An 18,564-nucleotide genomic window follows, 5' to 3' on the forward strand; every position below is an offset into this window, starting at 1 on the left:
TTTATTTTTATAGTATATAGTGGGACCTGGCACATCTCATATGCTTGCTTTTCTAAAAATATTAATTATTATTCTATAACTTTCCCCTGTAGCAAGTAAGCATTTTGAAAGCAGAGATTCTTTCCACTCCATCATGTGTCCCTATGGTCCACCATGAACCCTGGCACATAGATGATACTCAGAAATATTTTTAATTGATAAATGAACTAGGAATTAAGATTTGTGGCTACACCTTTAAATACCAATCTTAGGAAATTTCTTATCAAAACTGGATTCTAAATTTACCTTATAGGTCTAAAATACAATCAAATACAGTCTTTCTTCAGTTCTCTTGACTTCAACAATCATTTTCATGAAATGAGAAGGGATATTGTCTCACAGGATTTGGTTCCTCCAACCCTACAGTCATTATTTTCTTGAATTTCCAGCCTCATTAGATCTCTGTGGATGTCTTATGGCTTTGTCATTCCCTGGCCATCAATATCAGGAGGGATTTCAGCTCCACCATGAAGATGAAGCTAACGAAGAAAGATGACCCCTGATTGCTCCTGTCATTCTCTAACCTCATTCATTTGAGGAAGGGAAGTATCTCAGTAAATCTCTAGGAATGCTAATTTTGGAGGAAAAAAATTGCATGCATGGAGTAAAAAGAAAATACATTTTATTTGTAACAAATGTGTATATAGAAGGTTTATGAAGATTTAATTTCTTACAAAATAAACTTGACACAAAAGACTCCAACAGATTTGTGACTGATGATTTATGTAGGTTTACAATACACTAAGATACAGAATCAAATGATGGTTAAATTAAGTCAACTCATTCCTTTGAGTTCAAAGCTCAATGTCATACACAATATACACTTTTATTTGCCATTAAGCTGTAAGTTAGATATTTTGACAGATATAAACAACACGATATAATTTATATGTTGTCACGTAGGTGATAAATAATCTTAAAATAAGTTCACTGAAATTCCATTATAATGTCCTCTGGACTAAACCTATAGAATAATACTCGTTATAGGATAGAGAGAATTATACAGATTGAATTAATGTTAAAAATGATTCAGAATGAAAGCATACATATTCAAAATACTACAAAGAATCCTAAACATTCAAGGAAAATTACACTTTTAAAAACTGTAAAATAAGAAATTTTGTAAACTAACTGAATCAAGATAAAGAAAATACTAAAATACTAAGCCAGTATTAATGTGAAAGTGTTATCTCTTCATTCTTTATTTTTCCCAATATATTGGAATGTGGTCATTTGATTATGCTCAAGTATTAGGAGATTCTACCTTAGTAAGATTATGTTTGTCATGATTATGACATTGGAGAATATTTCTACACAGACACCAGAGAATGTCGAAATAAAAGTGTTGGTCATGATTGTCCAAATAGGCAGAAAATAAATTCTTCTCAGACATCTGTTATTTTAGATAATCCCTCGCCTCTTTTGTTGTACATTACTGCAGCTTGTAGAACACCACAGTAATATGCTCTCTCTGAATAGAAGTAATTCCTTGCCTTACTGAATATCCTGGAAATAGGTATATAATTCAGCCATTCAAAAATGTTATACTTCCTTTTACTAATACTTCCCTGCTATCACCGAATATAATAACAGTCTCTCACACAGGGCACTTTTGACACATTCATGAAGTATATGTTTCTCACTGAAAGAAATATTGGCTTTCTACATTGGTGAAAAATATTTACACATTCCCCAAGCTCAGCACTGCATAAAATGGAAATTGGTTTCATTTCCCATTTGTACTAAGAGTACTCCTTCAAGCGTCTTGCCAGTTCACTGTGTTTCATTTTCTCTGTGAATAGTTCATCAAATACTCTCTTCTGCTTTGAAGTAAAGTAGTTTATCCAATCACCCACCACTCCTGCAAAAATTGGAAATGTATCAGACAAGAACCAATTTAAATGTATAGTATTCACAAAAGAAATCTGTTAGCTTTATAATAAAATGTGAACATTTGGTATTCCTTGGTGATAAGATTATGTGGGATTATTTTTCTTTTGCTTATCTGTTGTTTCTAATTTATTCTGCAAAGGTTGCATTATTGATTTGTACAGTTTAAGAAGTTACTTCTTAAAAAGAAAGAGAGATTGAAAATACTTAAACATCATAAGGTTTTACTCTAGCAGGCAAATAAGTTTCTAATCTAAATGTAATAAAACTAAATCAGACAATGTGGGCATAAGAACATTTAACTTATTTCCCTACCTGGGCACCTAGTAGCAGAAGATGTGTGGGTGGGTGGGTAATTTGTCTCATTATAAGAAAATCTATTTTACAAAGTGAATAATGGATAATTAGAAACATAAACATCGAGTTCCAATATAAGATATCTGGAGATAAGGAATATACCTCACAATGTCCCTGAGCCTCTCCTGATCATACAAATTACCTTCTCAGCTTGGCCACAAGAGGGTCCCCTCAAAACTGCCTTTCTCACCTCTCTTATGCCCCCTGTGACACAACCCAAACCTGAATCTTGCACACAATGGTTTTCTGGCCTCAAGCTTCACCTCTGGGGTCTCCAGGTATTGAAGCCAATGAAATATCATTTTATCCCAACATTTCTAATTGCTTAATACCATTCTCTATTATGTTTTCTTTCCCATTAGCTTAGGTTAGGGACTGTGATGTATCATTTGTGTGTAATCCTATAGTTCCTGATTCAATGCTGAGCAGTTTCTAGTGAGTGGGTGTTCAATAAACAACCTGAAGCTTAATCGAATGCCAAATAATGTCACCTACACCTACAGCAAAGCAACATAAAACAACCTAGGAATTTCTGATGTTATGAATTATTGCCTCAAAAATTGGGTTCAAGAATAAGCAGAGAGAAATTCTTCTATTGCCAGTAGGGTGAGGATAGGAGATGGAAAGGAGAGTAGTACCAGAAGGAAGATCTCAATCAGGAAATGACACTGATGACACTGCCTCTAAGGCACACCAACTTGGATACAAGGCCAGTGTTGGGACCTCTGCTGACCATGGAAATGCAATCGCTGGGGAAAAAGAAATCCCCAGTCTTGTGATTCTGGTTTTGTGATTCTCCATGTACATGACAGTTAGAGCTTGAGAAATGGCTTCCATATACGTGCCTGAAAGGCCCCAAGATATGGCTTCTGCAAACACAAAGAATAACTCCCCAGCAACGGGGCACACATACCTAATGGGGTATTGTTTCTGTAACTGGAGTAATGGAGCTCTGTTTCTGTAACTGGGGTGCCTAGGCTACCCCAACCTGGGGGACTCTCCGATCTCTGATTGGCCCCTGCCTTTGTCCCCCCCACCTTCTCCTCTCTCTATATAAGTCCTCTCCCTCCACAATAAACTGAGTTGCTGTGCCATCTCGACTGACTCAACTCCCGACTCGGTGTGATTTTTGCCAGGCAGGGTGGCAGGCCGGGTTGCGACACTCATCCTCTAGCTCAGCCTGGAGACACTCACTAGCTGGTCTAGTGATTCTCCTCAACCTCTGTCGGAGGGCGGTCCAACAGGCCAGCTCCATGAGGTCAGTATGCCTGGCCCATGGAAGAGCAATATTATTGTTACTGAACAATCAATATCCTTTGGTCTTTTTCTGGTTTTCCCTTCCAGCCTCAGTGTCAGCTCCTCTGAATCACTATTTTAATCTTCATTTGATACGACTTTTGTTTGCTTGTCTTGTTTCTAATTTCTGATTTGTTCTTTGGACTTCCTTTACTTCTTTTGTTAAGGAAAAAAATTCTAAAAATAATATAGTAATTATATATGTAGGTTAAGAAAATATGTATGAGCAAAGAAGGTTTAAAAAAATCAAGGAAATACACTCAGCTAACATGGTATATGCTGACCTGCATTCTCCCAGATGTTTTTCTTTGCAAGCACAGATATTCATGTAAACTGTATTTAAGAATCACGACATCATAACCTGCTTTTAATTCACATGTTATACTTTGATCATCTTCCATGTTAGTATGCATACACACACAGTAAAATTATGGTTGCATAGAACAAGACGATCAATCAAAAACTTAAAGGGAAATTGGAAAATGTTTTGAAACAAAAAAACAAAACCTGGGCACCAAAAACTTAGATAATACAGTAGAAACAAAACAAAGAGGGCAATTTATAGTGGCGAACACCTATACTGAAAAAGAATCATCTCAAATAAACAACCTAACTTTACACCTCAACCAACTAGAAAAAGAAGGGAAAAAACCAAGATGTTTGTAGGATAAGATGTGAGAATATTGATTACTTTGCTAATCAGAATCTCAAAGGGTAGTAATCAAACACTGTTCACCACTAAATATCAGAACTTCCTCATTTCTCACTTTCCTCTTTACCATGGTCTGTCTCCTTTTTTGTTGTTTGTTGGTTGGTTTCCCTCCTCTTTGCTTTTGCCTTCCTTACGTGGATCTTTTTCTAAGTTCTGCTGTTTTTCTTTCACCTCTTCTCTCAACCCTTCCTAATCTTTTACTTGTTCCTGCCTTTCTCTCAAGCCCCACATCCCCTTCCTCCTACCCTCTATTCTCAAACCTCTTGGAAGAGGGGCCCTTAGTTCCCGTACCCACCTTCCACCTCCCATCTCATCAGATATTCACCTGGTTCCCCCTATATCTGGATAAAAATCACACAGACTTCAAAATAGTTCTATATCCAGATGTACCCGCACTTGCTCCTTACTTAAACCCGAAGAACTAGTGGAGAAGATTTATTTTCTTCTCTTTGTGTTTCCAGGCAGAGTACCATCCTTGATTAACAATCCCAGCTTCTCTCCCTACTCCTTCCTTACTTCTGAAGGATGAGTTGCCTGGTTGGTATCTGGGGAAACATACCATCCACATTCATGAACTCTTTTCACTTAAGAGAAGACTGGTGTGTTTGATCACCACTATGCCCCAGCGCCTTGCCTGGGGAATGGAAAGAATGGCCCTTGATGGGCTGTAACTAAGTGCATATGTTTATATAATTCAGGGTAAATTGTCAGCAAATGCACTAGGTGCAGACCTGAGGCATTTTCTTCAAAGAGCTTTATTATTTCCATCTGTTTAACTCCTATGTCTAGCTTTCAATTGACTCCTGAACAGGCATTGACATCTCAATTCTGGAAATAACACAATTCAACAATCTTATTTAATAAACATTCACCAAAGGGTGACAATGTGCAATGTATTACACAAGAAATGGAAAGCTAAAATGGAAGATTAAAAATGGAACTGCAGTTGTCCCTTGGTTGTCCCAGGGGGGATTGGTTCCAGGACATCCCCAAAATACCCAAATCCTCACGAGATATCCCTTATATCAAATGGCATAGTGTTTGCATATAACCTATCTATGCATATCCTTACTTGCACTTTAAATCCTCTCTAGACATACCCAGTACAATGTAAGTGCTCTCTAAATAGTTGTTATACCCAGTTGTTAAGGAAATAATGACAAGTCTACACACATGCAGTATAGTTGCAATTTTTTTCAAATATTTTCATCTGCTATAGGCTCAATTCACTGATGAGGAAGATGCAAATATGGAGGGTCAACTGTACTTCCAAAGACAGATGAGTTACCACATCTCCTTCTGGCTTACCTTTTCTAAATACCAGGTTCCTCTCAGATGTGAGGGCACAGATGGTATGATTTGGATCATGGCTTTCTTTGACTGTATTATTTTTCATTTCACTGAAGGATGTTTTCCAAGCAATGTTATTAATTTCACTGTCATTCACATGCGTACCAAGGAAAGTAGTTATTTTCTTTAAACTTTTAAAAAAATCCTGAGCAATAAGCAAAATTTAAAAACAAATTAAGTATAAGTCTTGTCAAAACACAAAATTCATTCCCTAAAACCTAAAAAGCAGAATTCAATTGATTGACTTCTTGTTTTAACTTAATTTGATTTAAATCTTGATTACTGAAACATTAGGGAAGACTTACTTTCTTCATTTCTTCATAGAATATAATTAGAACATTATCATTTTTGTGCTCTTCCCAGCTTAAAACATGATCAAACCAGGATCCATACACAACTGGAAAAAAAAGTGAATTGTTGTATATTATTAAAAATTATGTCTTTGCATTCATGGGGTTTTCTCTTAGGAAGCAGTCAAAGTGAAGCATGTACTTATCAGACTCTGGAGTAAGACTTTTCCTTAGAAGAGCTTGATTTCACTATTATTTTGACAAATAGAATGCTATGATATGATGCTGGATGGCCACATCTTTTAATAAATCTTTGGTGCTTTTTTTCCTTATTTCTAGAAAACATTTTTTTTTTTTTTTTTTACCATCAGGGAAAGAAGGAGCAGAAATACAGATACACATTTTCTCAAGATAGTTTTTTGATCACCATTTTGGTTCTTGGGAGAAATATAGAAACAATGAGAATTTATTCCTACAAAGTGACATGTTTTCATAATTATAGGTTTTTCCAAAAATATTTACAAACTTCTTTTTAAAAAATTCTTATGATTATGTTTTTATGTATCAGTTAAAATTAATTTGAACAAAAAAATAAAATTAACTTTAAAAAAGATTCTATTCACATGTTAGTTCAAGACTGAAAAATCAGCCTTGGAGATTTATCTTTAGTTGATATGATCTCTTTGTTGTTGTTATTAACTAACAGCCTTGGAAAAAAAAACTCCAAGGGTTTAAACGCAAAATATTAAGATGCATAATAACCTATTTGACAATGGTGATTAAAAATAAAATTTATTTATTTCATTTCATGAAGTCAACTAGTTTGAAGCATAATGCGTAAATCATAGTAATGTAAAATACTGCATATACATTGTTCCATGTAACCTTACCAATCAATATTCAAATTCTGGCTAATACCATAAGTATAAAAGAGCTGCTCAACTGCTTTCCTGAAGATCTGCTGACTTTTGATTCATTGAATAAACATTTATTAAGCCATTAGTGTCTGCCAGACATTTGCTAGACGTTTTGAACATTAAAGCTTTGAATAAATTGAAGTATAATTAACTCCAAACTAAGTGCAATTTTTCATAGCTTCAGCTTTTGAGGAAACAAAGAGCAGAAAATAACCATGTGTATTTTTAAAACAAGAATTTCCAGGACTACTGTGATGTCATCAAAGAGTCAGCCTGCTACCCCAGGGACCCACAGGGTTTACAGTAAGTTCCTCAGAGAGCTTCCTGGACACACCTTTTAGTTATCAGCAGTCTCTAGCAGTTTCAGTGACTTGCGAAACACCTCTTACTAAATTACTCAAAGTACCACTTCAGTGATAAGGGATACCTCTTCTAAGAAGGGTCATTCTTTTCCCAGAAGCAAACATCAGTAGGAGGAAGACTGATTTTCTCTTATGCAAATTTAGGAAGTTAACTACTGTAGTCACTGGTGCCTTAGACCACATCATGGACACAACCTGCCCTGCCAGTTCCCACACCCACATCCTCCAGGTGACATCATGCCTAGAGTTGTTGATGTCCAGGGACTCCTTTAGACTACAGGACAGGGAAGCTGAGCTCCAGCAGCTAGGAGGCTGGGCAAAGACAGACCCAGAGTTTTACTCACCATTAGGTGTAACTGACTTTGCTCATTATGGTTTTTCATAGGAAATGTATTGCAACATGCCTCAGAATACATTTAAGAGTAGATGTTGCAGCATAGCTTGATCATAATTTGAAAGCCAGCTGTTTCATTGTTGACCAATTAATTCATACCCCACCATGTTCCAAAAGGACTTTAGTCAGATAAAATTGAAAAAAGTTGGCAGCCTGCTCCTTCTTCAACAACACAGGAAAGTATGTTAGTACTATATCTGAAAAATGTTTTTGATAGGCTAAAAAACTTAAAGTTTGGATTAATTTTTTAAATCAGAATCATTTAATTATCCAGGTCATTAATTGATCTTAGCTCTAAAAAAATTCAGCTTTCAAAATAGAGGTTTGAAATCTTTCTTTTATGGAAAACTCTTTTCTCCATGTCCTGCATTTAATTTCAGAATTATCCTACTACCTCCTGGCTTTAATATTTGCCTGCAGGGCCTGCCCTTTGCTATCTAAAATTCTTTCACCAAATGTCCCTGAGAAGACAAGTTTATTCTAACTCAACCCATGTGTCTTAGGGTCTGGGGAGTGAGCCATTTGGCCTCCTAGAAAATTCCAGAATTCCTCCTTCCTATTGAATCCATGCTTCTTTGAGACTCATTTCAAGAAATCATTCCTTCCTTCCTTATCTCAATCATAAATCAACCTGTTCTCTCTCCTAAAGTCACTGAAGGCTCTTCCTAACAGGTCACAGTCTCTGGGTCCTCTCAGTTCTTGCCATCTGCTCGAGTGACTAAATGGACAGCTCCTCCCGTGCCCTACTCTGAATATTCTGTCCCTTTCTGTCTTCACTCTCTTCCTCTGTTTTTTTTTTTTTTTTTTGCTTATCTCTTCAGTTTCCTTGTTGCCTTATTGCTTATTTAGAACAATTAGGGAAAAAAAAAACACCCAGAATTGAATCAAAACACTTCAACTTCTTTCTTCTCTCCCATTTTTGCTGAGAGCTGCTGGAGAAATGCATACAAGTCAGTATTTGCATCACTGCAAGTTCCTGTTTCCAACCTTAGGGCTCCAAGGCTCCCTAAGCAAGCCACTTGTCCTACATTAACATTCCATTCTTCCCAGCAGCCTTTTGGATCCTGCCACACTTTCTGCAAACCTTGTGCCTCTACTCCAGTTATAATGAATGTCTTAGTTTCTAGTTTCTAGGAAGATCTCAGAAGATGAAGTATTTGTGAAGAAAAACAAAACTCTCTGGGACGAAGTGGCCTAGGAAACAGAGTATCTATATAAGACCGGAGAGAAGGCTGTGAGGAGAAAAAAGAGCTGAATGCTAAGGCATTAATTTTATTGAGATTATTAATCTGCTATGGTTTTACCAGAACACAATTTCTAGTTATTGTTTAACTTGAAAAACTAAAATGTATTTATATGCTATCTGAAAGGCATATTAGATGATTAGATACATGTCTAATATGTCTCTTTAATATCTCATTATATAACTAAAATCCATGTCTATATTTAGGGATAGATACAGGATATCATAACTCCTCAGTTATAAAATAACCTCTTTAGATAAATTCTTACTCAACAACAGCTCTGCCTTAATGTGAAACTTACTTTCATTCTTTCTTCATCATAATCTTTTTTTTTTTTTTTTTTTTTTTTTTGGTACCAGAGATTGAACCCAGCAGCGCTTAATCAGAGCCCAGAACCACATCCCCAGCCTTTATATTTTTAATTTTGAGACAAGGCCTCACTAAGTTGCTTAAGGTCTCACTAAGTTTCTGAGTCTGGCTTTGAGTTTGTTATCCTCCTGCCTCATCATCCTGAGCCCCTGGGATTGCAGGTATGTGCCACCAGGCCCAGCAATGTGAAACTCTTTAAACACCTTCTGAAAGAATGCACGAGTAGATTTCTACAGCACATTTCACACATTATTTAAATTTGAACCTCTAAATAATCTTACAAAGTGGATCATTTGATTAGCCTTCTTTTATATTAAAGTATAGACCTCAGAAAAGTTATGCTACTAATCCAAAGCCACACAGGAAATATAGTCAGAATTTGATGCCAGGTCTTCTGCCTCTGTCACCTATTCTTCCTACTACACCATGGTAAAAGAAATAATCTTCCCTTCAAAGAGTTTCTAAAGAACATCCCTGAAAAAAAAAATAGTCTCATACATGTAATACTACCTGCACATGAACACAAACAACCATGACTTACAAATAGTAAAAACAGAAGTTACTTGTACCCAACCCAATAGATTTTTTAAAAAACAACTTCTATGCTTCTGTTGGTGAGAGGGTTTGCCTAGGCTGAATCACCCAGTTGTATAATGTTTACAGATAAAATCCCTTTACAACTAAAAATCTGTTCATTCACCCAAGAAGGTGCCAGAGAATCATCTGGAATACTTTTTCCAACTATACTCTGTTCCTCCTGGATACTCCAGGGGCTCCACTAGGGCCAGATAGCCTCACTGTACTCTGGCCTGGGCTGGGATGTTTGTGGTTACATGGATAGAAAAATAACTTCTAGAATAGGAATAGTGCTAGGCCTGCTCCACCCTGTCCTCACCAGATCACACCTAAAGTATACTTGCTTTCTGGAAACTGCATAATAGTAGAGTGGCCAAATTAGAGCTGATGCAGTGGAAAGGATTGGGAACCCCAGTGTGTGATAATGGCAGACAAAAACAGCATTTTTTGTCTCGAGGAAAAGCAGACTCCAAGTCTGTTCTGGGAAAAAAAAATCATGTGTTTAAACTCTGCTTATTCCAAAAATGGAATTGAGGTGAAGTGAGGCATGCCAACTATCTTCAAATATTTAGAAGGCTATCATGTACAAGAGGAATTTATGATCAGGGGTAGTTTTTTTCTCTCCTGAACAAATGACACAATGGTTAAGGGTAAAGATTTTGGAGAAAATGCCTGAAATTAACTCGGGCTTTGCTCCTTATTAGTTATGCATCTGTGAACAAATTGCTTGGCTTCTCAAGGTTTGCTTTCTCTTCAGTTGTAAAATGAGGATAATAACAGCTACCTCGTAGGGTGTCTGGTGTGGATGAAATGAGAGAATGTTTGCATAGCACTTACCTAAGTGTATCACATGGTAAGCACACAGTAAATGGTAAGAAAAAAAAAAAAAACCGAAAACATCTGAGAAGTGCCAAGAGGAAATGCAGAGTGTTAGGGGGTTGGTGAACCTGTTGCCAGGGTTAAGATGTTTAAGCTTAACTTATACAATTCTTGTGGATGTCATAAGGGTGATTCAAAATCAGGTGGGTATTTGGACCAGATAAGTACCTGTCATTCCTGCAACATGATTCCATTAAATGTGTGCCATTAGCTAAGCAGGAAAGCAGATCAGAAAGAGGAAATACTGTGAGCAGAACATATTCTTCCATACGGTATGGAGTGAAACAAAGAAAAAAAGTACTATGTGGAGCCAGGGATTAAGGCTACAATTACCTAGCCCTCTCTGAAACTAAAGGCTGAACAATTTGCTAGTGAAATTAGCCATTAAAGAAGACCTACCCTACCTCCAGGAAGAGAGAGGGCTCTAACTCACGTCTCTTAAAGTCTACAGTGCCTTGGTCTATTATTTTGGCTTAACATGTGTTTGGGAATTCAGAATAGTTGTTCGTTTGTTTGTTTGTTTTTTAAGTGCTTCAGACACTACTAAGTCCAGGGGAGAGGAATAAATTCAAAGGTCTTGTGGTGGCAGAACCAATGTGTACCGTGCAGCTCAATCATGTTTCATGGTGGTGTTTTTCAAGATAAATGGCTGTTAGTTTTCATGAAATCAGTTCTCTCACAATTTGTTTATTGGTTTATTTGGGGAAATTATGAGCACACTTTTTGTTGTTTCATGTTTCTTCCCCCCTAGGCAGGTATATATAAGGTATTTCAGGCTTCCTATCTTCATAATTATTTCACCAAAAAAAAAAAAAAAAAGACTACTGGTATATGGGGTGGGTTGGGGATGTTGCTTATATAGAATTAATCTGTTTAGAAAACATTCAAATCAGCTCAGTAAATAATCACCAATACATTACTCCCTTAGGAGATAAGAGAGACTGTAGAGAAGTAAAGTAAGTAAGAATTTGTTTAGAAGAAATGAAAGAATTATCTTTTCAGCATAGTTCTGAAAATAGGCAGTTAGGATCCATTTAAACTCTTGGAAAAATGCTTTCATTTTCAGTGAGAAAGTTCACTGTATGTTATGAATATTAAAATCATTGTTATATTTACCATCTCCTCTGAGGAACAGCTCCAAAAATGCAGCCCATGTTTCAATGTAAGGGAGATTGGGGTTATCTCTGTAGTAGTGGAAGAGTGAGACAGCTGTATCTTTTGGATTTCTAATGATGTAGATAACCTGTTTAAAAAACCAATTTATTCTTAAATAACCCAGTACAAACTATTTGCTGAAACAAAACAGCAGCTAAACTTACCTGTGCAAATCCTGATTATTATTATTATTTTGGAGGGGGTTAGCTTTTGCTAATGATTAAACACTGTCTTAGGATAATATCTCTCAAAACTTAATGTGCAGAGGAGTCATTAGAGGATCTTCTTAAAATGCAGACTTTGATTGAGGAGGTCAAGGAGGAGGCCTGGTATATTGTACTTTTAACAAGCTCCCAGATGATGTTGATACTGCCAGTCTACCAACCACACTTTCTACATTTATGTGCTAAATTTGGTCCTATCTTTTGGGGGAAGACATGGGAAAATATAAACTTATTCATTTGTGAGACAAAATTACCTTTTAGTTATCCACATAATATAAAACTGATTTCCAGATCCTAAGATTTCTTACAAATTGTCTGTTATTATTGAAAGAAAAAAATACTGTTTTAGAATTTCTTTTTTCTACCATTTAATCCCCCCACGAGTAGGGAGTCTTGAGGGAGCCTCCCAATTTCCATGAACACTGCAAATGCAGTTTAATTCAATTCAATAAATATTTATTTAGTACCTACTGTGTACCAAGTAATGTGAGATTTCCTCAGTCCAAAGAATATAATGAGCCAGGTATGGTGGCATATGCCTGTATAATCCCAGAGGCTTGGGAGGCTAAGGTAGGATTGCAAGTTCAAGGTCAGCCTCAGCAATTTAGTAAGACCCTAAGCAACTTATTGAGACTCTGTCTCAAAATAAAAAAACAAACAGGGCTGGGGATGTAGCTCAGTGGTAAAGCACCTCTGGGTTAAATCTCCAGAACCAAAAAGAAAAAGAAAAAAAGAAGAAGAAGAAGAAAGAAAGAAATCCAAAGAATATAACAATAAACAAGACAGAAAGGATTCTAGCTCTCTCAAAACTTACAGTCAGGAGCGGGAAGTCTATAATTAAATACACTTGACAATACAATGTTGTAAGAGTTATAACAGGGTGTGTAGAGTCCATAAGACTATATAAGAGGCCTCAGGACACCAGGATAGGAAGCTGGATTTACTAGGAGCATTTTCAATCATAGTCAATATTGCATGATGAGTTGAGGGTACAAGATGTTCCACTTACTTTTAAAATGACAATCAGGGTAGACACATTTTGCTCAGATTAAAAGAGTTAGCTGAGTCATTATGCATACGTAACTATCCTGTTCAATGTAACTATCCTGTTCATAGTCCAGGTATTGTGGGTCCACATGAACAGTGTCTGTTCTTTAATTGAGGGGATGTATAAAGGTCGCTGTGTACAGGAATGAAGAGTCACCTTTACCCCCACCCCACCCAGTATTCTCTCTACATCCCAAGAAATGCTTTCAGAGTAACCTAACACATTAGGCCTGTCTGACTTCTCCTGAGCAGATTCATAGAACCCTAAGGCTCACAGAACAGTTATAAAAACCCACTGCCTTAACAAAAAGGGATAAAGTGTCAGAATTTAAGCCCCAGTCATTCAGTTGGACATATTCATTTTAGTAAAAACAAAAGTTTTTAGGGTTTCTGGAGAACGCCCAAAGTTATATGTCTGCATTATCTACTAGGAAAGACAATGCAACCCATTAATTAGTACATATTTTGTCAGAGAATGTAGTCTAGAGACATTAGAATTACTGGAGGAGGTTAGGGGAGATAAAGGGAAGGCAGAATAGTACTCTGGAGGGGAATCAAATATGAAACAAAACAACATAAAATGAGCTAGAAAGCATAACTTTTATGCCAAAGAGTTCAGAAACATAAAAAGGGAGAAATGAGGATTAAGGAGAAAATAGAGAAGGCAACTAGGATTGAGCTCTAGCAGGGGAATATGTGAGGGAGCAATTTACTGTCCCAGGACCCTGCTGGGGCAAGGAGGCTTCTCCAACTCCAAGCCCTCAGGAGCTGAACCTCACTAACAGTTGTGGGAAACCTCTCATGAGGTCAGGGAAGAGGAGGCTCAGCTCCCAATAAGGGTCACACTGAAAGGGCTGCACCTCAAGGCTTTAGTGTGGTGGTTAAGAAGCACCCAAAGTTGGGCTGGGGCGCTGGCTCAGTAGGTAGAGTGCTCACCTAGCACAGTCAAGGCCCTGGGTTCGATCCTCAGCACCACATAAAAATACATAAATAAAGATATTGAGTCCAACTACAACTAATGTGTGTATATATATAGTGCCCAAAGCTATCTGAGCTTCAGTGTCCTTGCTTATGAAGGGTCTGTGACCTTCACTTGTCCTTATTGTGATGTACACAAAACATATAGCTTCCTATCTGGTAGCCATTTGTTACCACATCACCCTGAGTTAAAGTTAGTGAGTTTAATCTGAATCCTTTTCTCTTCGAATCTCTCTGTCTCTCTCCTTTCCCTCCTCGCTGTCTCTATCTTTGCTTTTCTTTCTGCCTCACTCTTTCTATTTTCAGTCTGTTTCATCAGGAGAAAGAAGAATATTTGAAAAGCATTGTCTTTCTCCCTTTCTCTCCCTTTGTCTTAGCAAGAGTCTCTTTGGAAGGTCTGGTTGAGTGAAATGTAATCAAGTTAATTCACTTTCTCCTGCTCTGACAGATTGGGGAGGGAGGGTCAGTCAAGGCAAAGCTTTATGACATTTGCCCCTGGTTGACTGTGCTTCCTTTAATTTGTGCACAGAGGTATTGTGGTCATGGAATTACAGTTGTGGAAGACCTGCTCCAATGCATATACATTTGACTTGTAGGCTGCTTTTGTTTTTATGTTTAGACTATGACTGAAATTGTTTGAAAAGCTTTCGTTTCTGGAAATGTGTTATAGCTATCACATGTGTCTTGTCTTTGCTTTTCAAACATTCTTCTTTTTTCTGATCAAAATAGACTTTTAAAATGTTCCTTACACATACATCTCTTGAAAATTTTCAATCCTAACGTCATATTACATTAGGCGTTTTTCCTTTCCTATATAACACTTTGCAAAAATAATAGATAAAATAATTAAAATATAAGCAATATTGACTGTACCACTTCTGGGCCATATGACAAAGTAGGAATCCAAACCCAGCTTTGTGAGATTCCCAAGCCTCAGCCACTAACCACAGAACTTACCTTGCATTGCTTTTGTTTAATATCCACCGGCAGCATGTCATAGCTCAAATGGGTAGGAATGACTCTTCTCTTAGAATACGTTTTTAGCTCGTCAAATTTAGAAATGTCTCCCAATTCAATAGGAGATGTTATAGTTATTTTTGCATTGGGAATGTTCTCAATGACTTCTGCAACCCAGTGAGTGCCTTTACACAGAGATAAAATGAAATCCAATTTTAATTAAATATCACTCTTGATAAAATGAATAAAGAAAATTAGGATGTGATAAAAGCAATGAAAGCATTAATTTTATTATAATAGTCACATTACACACCCATAAAACCTGTTGAAACACTGAAGACGCTAATTCATTTCACAAGTAGATTCACATTTTAAAGAGTGAAAGGGTTTGAAGACTGTACTTCTTGCTTCCTTGGCTAAAATGCGCTTCTGTTACCAATCACTCCTGAAACTTTCAATTCACAAAGTCATGCACATCTTTCCATACATGATTCCCACTCATCCTGTGAGCTCATGCAGCTTTATCCTCTATAAACTACCCCTGAGTCCCCACTCACTGGCACAGTTGCTCATCCCTTCCTGGCTCCCACGCTGTATTCAGCTCCTACCTCTGTCAGAGCACAACCACAGCATAGTTGCCATTGCTCATGTTCATGTTTACCTCTCCATTTCCTCCTTGCAGGTAGCCACGAACCTTCATTTTATGTACAGATCACACAATATTTGTGTAAACAACAAAGCATTTGAACAATGAATGTATGCTGTATTCAAACATCATAGCGATACAAGCTATCATGGAATCCAGAAAGAATACAACATTAGCCGTTTTATTGTTGTTGTTGCTGCTGTTGTTTTATTTTTTCCTGGTGCTGAGAATTGAACCCAGGGCCTTGCATATGCTAGCCAAGTGCTCTCCTACCAAGCTGTCCAGCCCAAGAAAACAACTGGACATTGACATAAAGCAAATGGTGGGTGCACTCTACAGACAACAGTAAATTGGAGCAGAGAAATAGAAATCTGCAGTGGGGTGGGGTTTGCTAACTTGAAAGCAATGTCCATAAAGAGTTTAAGTCGAGCCTCAACTTCATTTATCTCATTTTAATTTCCATGAGATACAGTATTTACAAGGCTACAGTTGAACAGAGTTTAAATAGGACCTTCATTTGCATTGTTTTAATATTGACTATTTCAATTTGTAATAAGTCTTAAATATTTATGATTATAGTATTCATACAAATGTGACTTAAATTGTATGGATATTTGGATTATTTTAACAAAACATATTGATTTGTTTTGATGAAAAGAGAGGGGATATAAATGACTCTGTGATACCAGAGGGACCTTCTGGCAGCTGATGCCTTAGATGGCAGGGGATGTCACCATGTAGGCTCCACTATGTCCAGTGGAAGTCAATATATGTTTGCTTATGGTGTAAGTTAGCCACTTACTGTGAGAACATTTAGGCCCATCTTGTTTGTTTGGTGAGGTACTGGGGATTGAACCCAATGGTGCTCATCCACTGAGCTATATTCCCAAATCTTTGTTTGTCTGTTTTGGCTTTAGTTTTTTTTTTTTTTTTTTTTTGAGGTATTACAAAAATGAACTTGTCCTTTTGCCTCAGCATCCAGCGTCACTGGGATTATAGGTGTGCATGTCCAGTTCCAAGAACACTTAAAATATCATAGGTTACTTTCTAAACTAATATATCAACTTAAGACAATTTGCATATATTCACAGAGCAACCTATTATATTCCAACTTTACTCTGACATATTCTGGAGTCAATCATTTAATTTTTCTTTCCAGCAATGTTTTCCAAAATAAAATGATAACACTGGGAAGATCAGTAAAGTAAAGGGACCAAAGGACGGGAGGCGGGGAGTGAGTGGGGAAATGCTAGAGAATGATACTGTTAAATTATATTGTTATACTGTGTGCATGTATGAATATGTAATAACAAATCCCATCAGTATGTGCAACTATAATGCACCAATTAAAAATGTGGAAAAAGAACAGAATGATCACCCTAGGAGATCTGGTCTTAGGTGAACTCTACATCTTCCCATAAAGAGGACCTCTTGGCCTCAGATGGTGACTCTTCTGCACTCACAACTCAAGGGGAGCTCAGCTTTTAGTTGCTGAACTAGTGCTACCAGGTATATGCCATCTCTATATGGTCACTAGTCTGGAAATAGCAACAGGCAGTGGGATGTTATATACTTTTGCCAGCTGTCAAAGCAAAAATAATATAACTCATTTTTAGAATTTACAGAATGATATTATTCATAATAACCATCCCTTCAGGGATCTACAACTCCATGTGGGAATAAACTTTGAAGTGAAATCTTTTTTAATGTTACAAATATTGATGGCTCTTACTAGTTTAGAAGAAAAACAATTATTTATAAAGCAATCATTAAGTGTAAATTGAACAAGAATTATTTAATTATTGCTATGCCTGGGTCAAATTATGATCAGAACTTTATAATGTTATAGATCTTATGCTTACTATAAATTTCAGCATATGTCCTCATGAATAAAATAGAAACAAGCATTTGTAAAGCTTTACTTTTTCCAACTGAATCTTTTGCATAGTACATTTAAAAAATCTCTTATGTCAAATATTTTTCATTAAAATAAGCAGTGGAAAAATTCCAAAAAATAAATGCTGAGCAAAAATGATTATTTTATTTATTATTGCATTCCTACATTAAAAATGCATTGAAATAAACTCACCAGATTTGGGGTAGGAAACCAGAAACACATCATCTTCTCTTGCATCAAAAGAATCCAAGGAATCAAGAAGTTCTCTTGAAGATGCAGTGGAAAAGAGGATCCCCTTGAATTTATGAAGAACACTCAATTGACCCGGGGATAACATCTTTCATCAAATCTATCAAAAATTATTTACTAAACACTGACTCGACACAAGACACAGAAAAATGTGGTCCGTGATCTTATTCCTAGCTGAGTGGGAATGTAATCTTAGAATTACTAAGCTGACATTCCAAACACACACACACACACACACACACACACACACATATATATACCTTTTACAATTCTTCTCAAGACTAATTTTTAAACCATAACAGAGTTAAAGTCTGTTGTAAAAATTTTGTTATCTGAATTTTTCTGATAACACATGTTACAAAATGTTTCCTCCTACTTGACTCAGGATAGTTTGCGTACAAAACTACCAAGCTATCAGAATGCAATCATTCTAGTAAGATACTGTACTCAATCGAATCCTTTGGCCTGAACAGGAAAAGGCTTTTAGTGGCTATAATGGATTATGTCACATACAAATGATTATAAAAAACTAGATTTAGCTTTCTACTTATTAACACAGTAGAGGAAGTAGTTACTATTGTTTTTGTTTTTTTTTTTTTAAATTTGAAAATGCTAGGAATTGAACCTAGAGACTTGTACATGGTACACATTCACTCTACCACTGAGATAGGCCCCCAGCTCTCATATGGCATTTTAAGAAAAGAGAAATAAACTGAGAAAAGAGAAATATAAATTT

At 36.6% G+C, this 18,564-nt stretch overlaps 1 protein-coding gene across 1 annotated transcript; it reads right to left on the reverse strand.

Annotated features, from left to right (window-relative positions):
- Positions 1–234: 234 nt before the first annotated feature.
- Positions 235–18,013, reverse strand: LOC107152771 (sulfotransferase 6B1-like). The gene is made up of 6 exons (XM_015498279.2): positions 17,772–18,013; positions 15,037–15,221; positions 11,792–11,918; positions 5,950–6,041; positions 5,603–5,789; positions 235–1,900 (listed from the first exon to the last, which is right to left on the reverse strand). The coding sequence occupies exons 1-6, from the start codon at positions 17,914–17,916 to the stop codon at positions 1,782–1,784; spliced, it is 855 nt and encodes a 284-aa protein (XP_015353765.1). The 5' UTR covers positions 17,917–18,013; the 3' UTR covers positions 235–1,781.
- Between the last annotated feature and the right edge of the window lie 551 nt (positions 18,014–18,564).

This window comes from Marmota marmota, unplaced genomic scaffold (genome assembly GCF_001458135.2).
Source record: "Marmota marmota marmota unplaced genomic scaffold, marMar, whole genome shotgun sequence".
NCBI classification, from domain to species: Eukaryota; Metazoa; Chordata; class Mammalia; order Rodentia; family Sciuridae; genus Marmota; species Marmota marmota.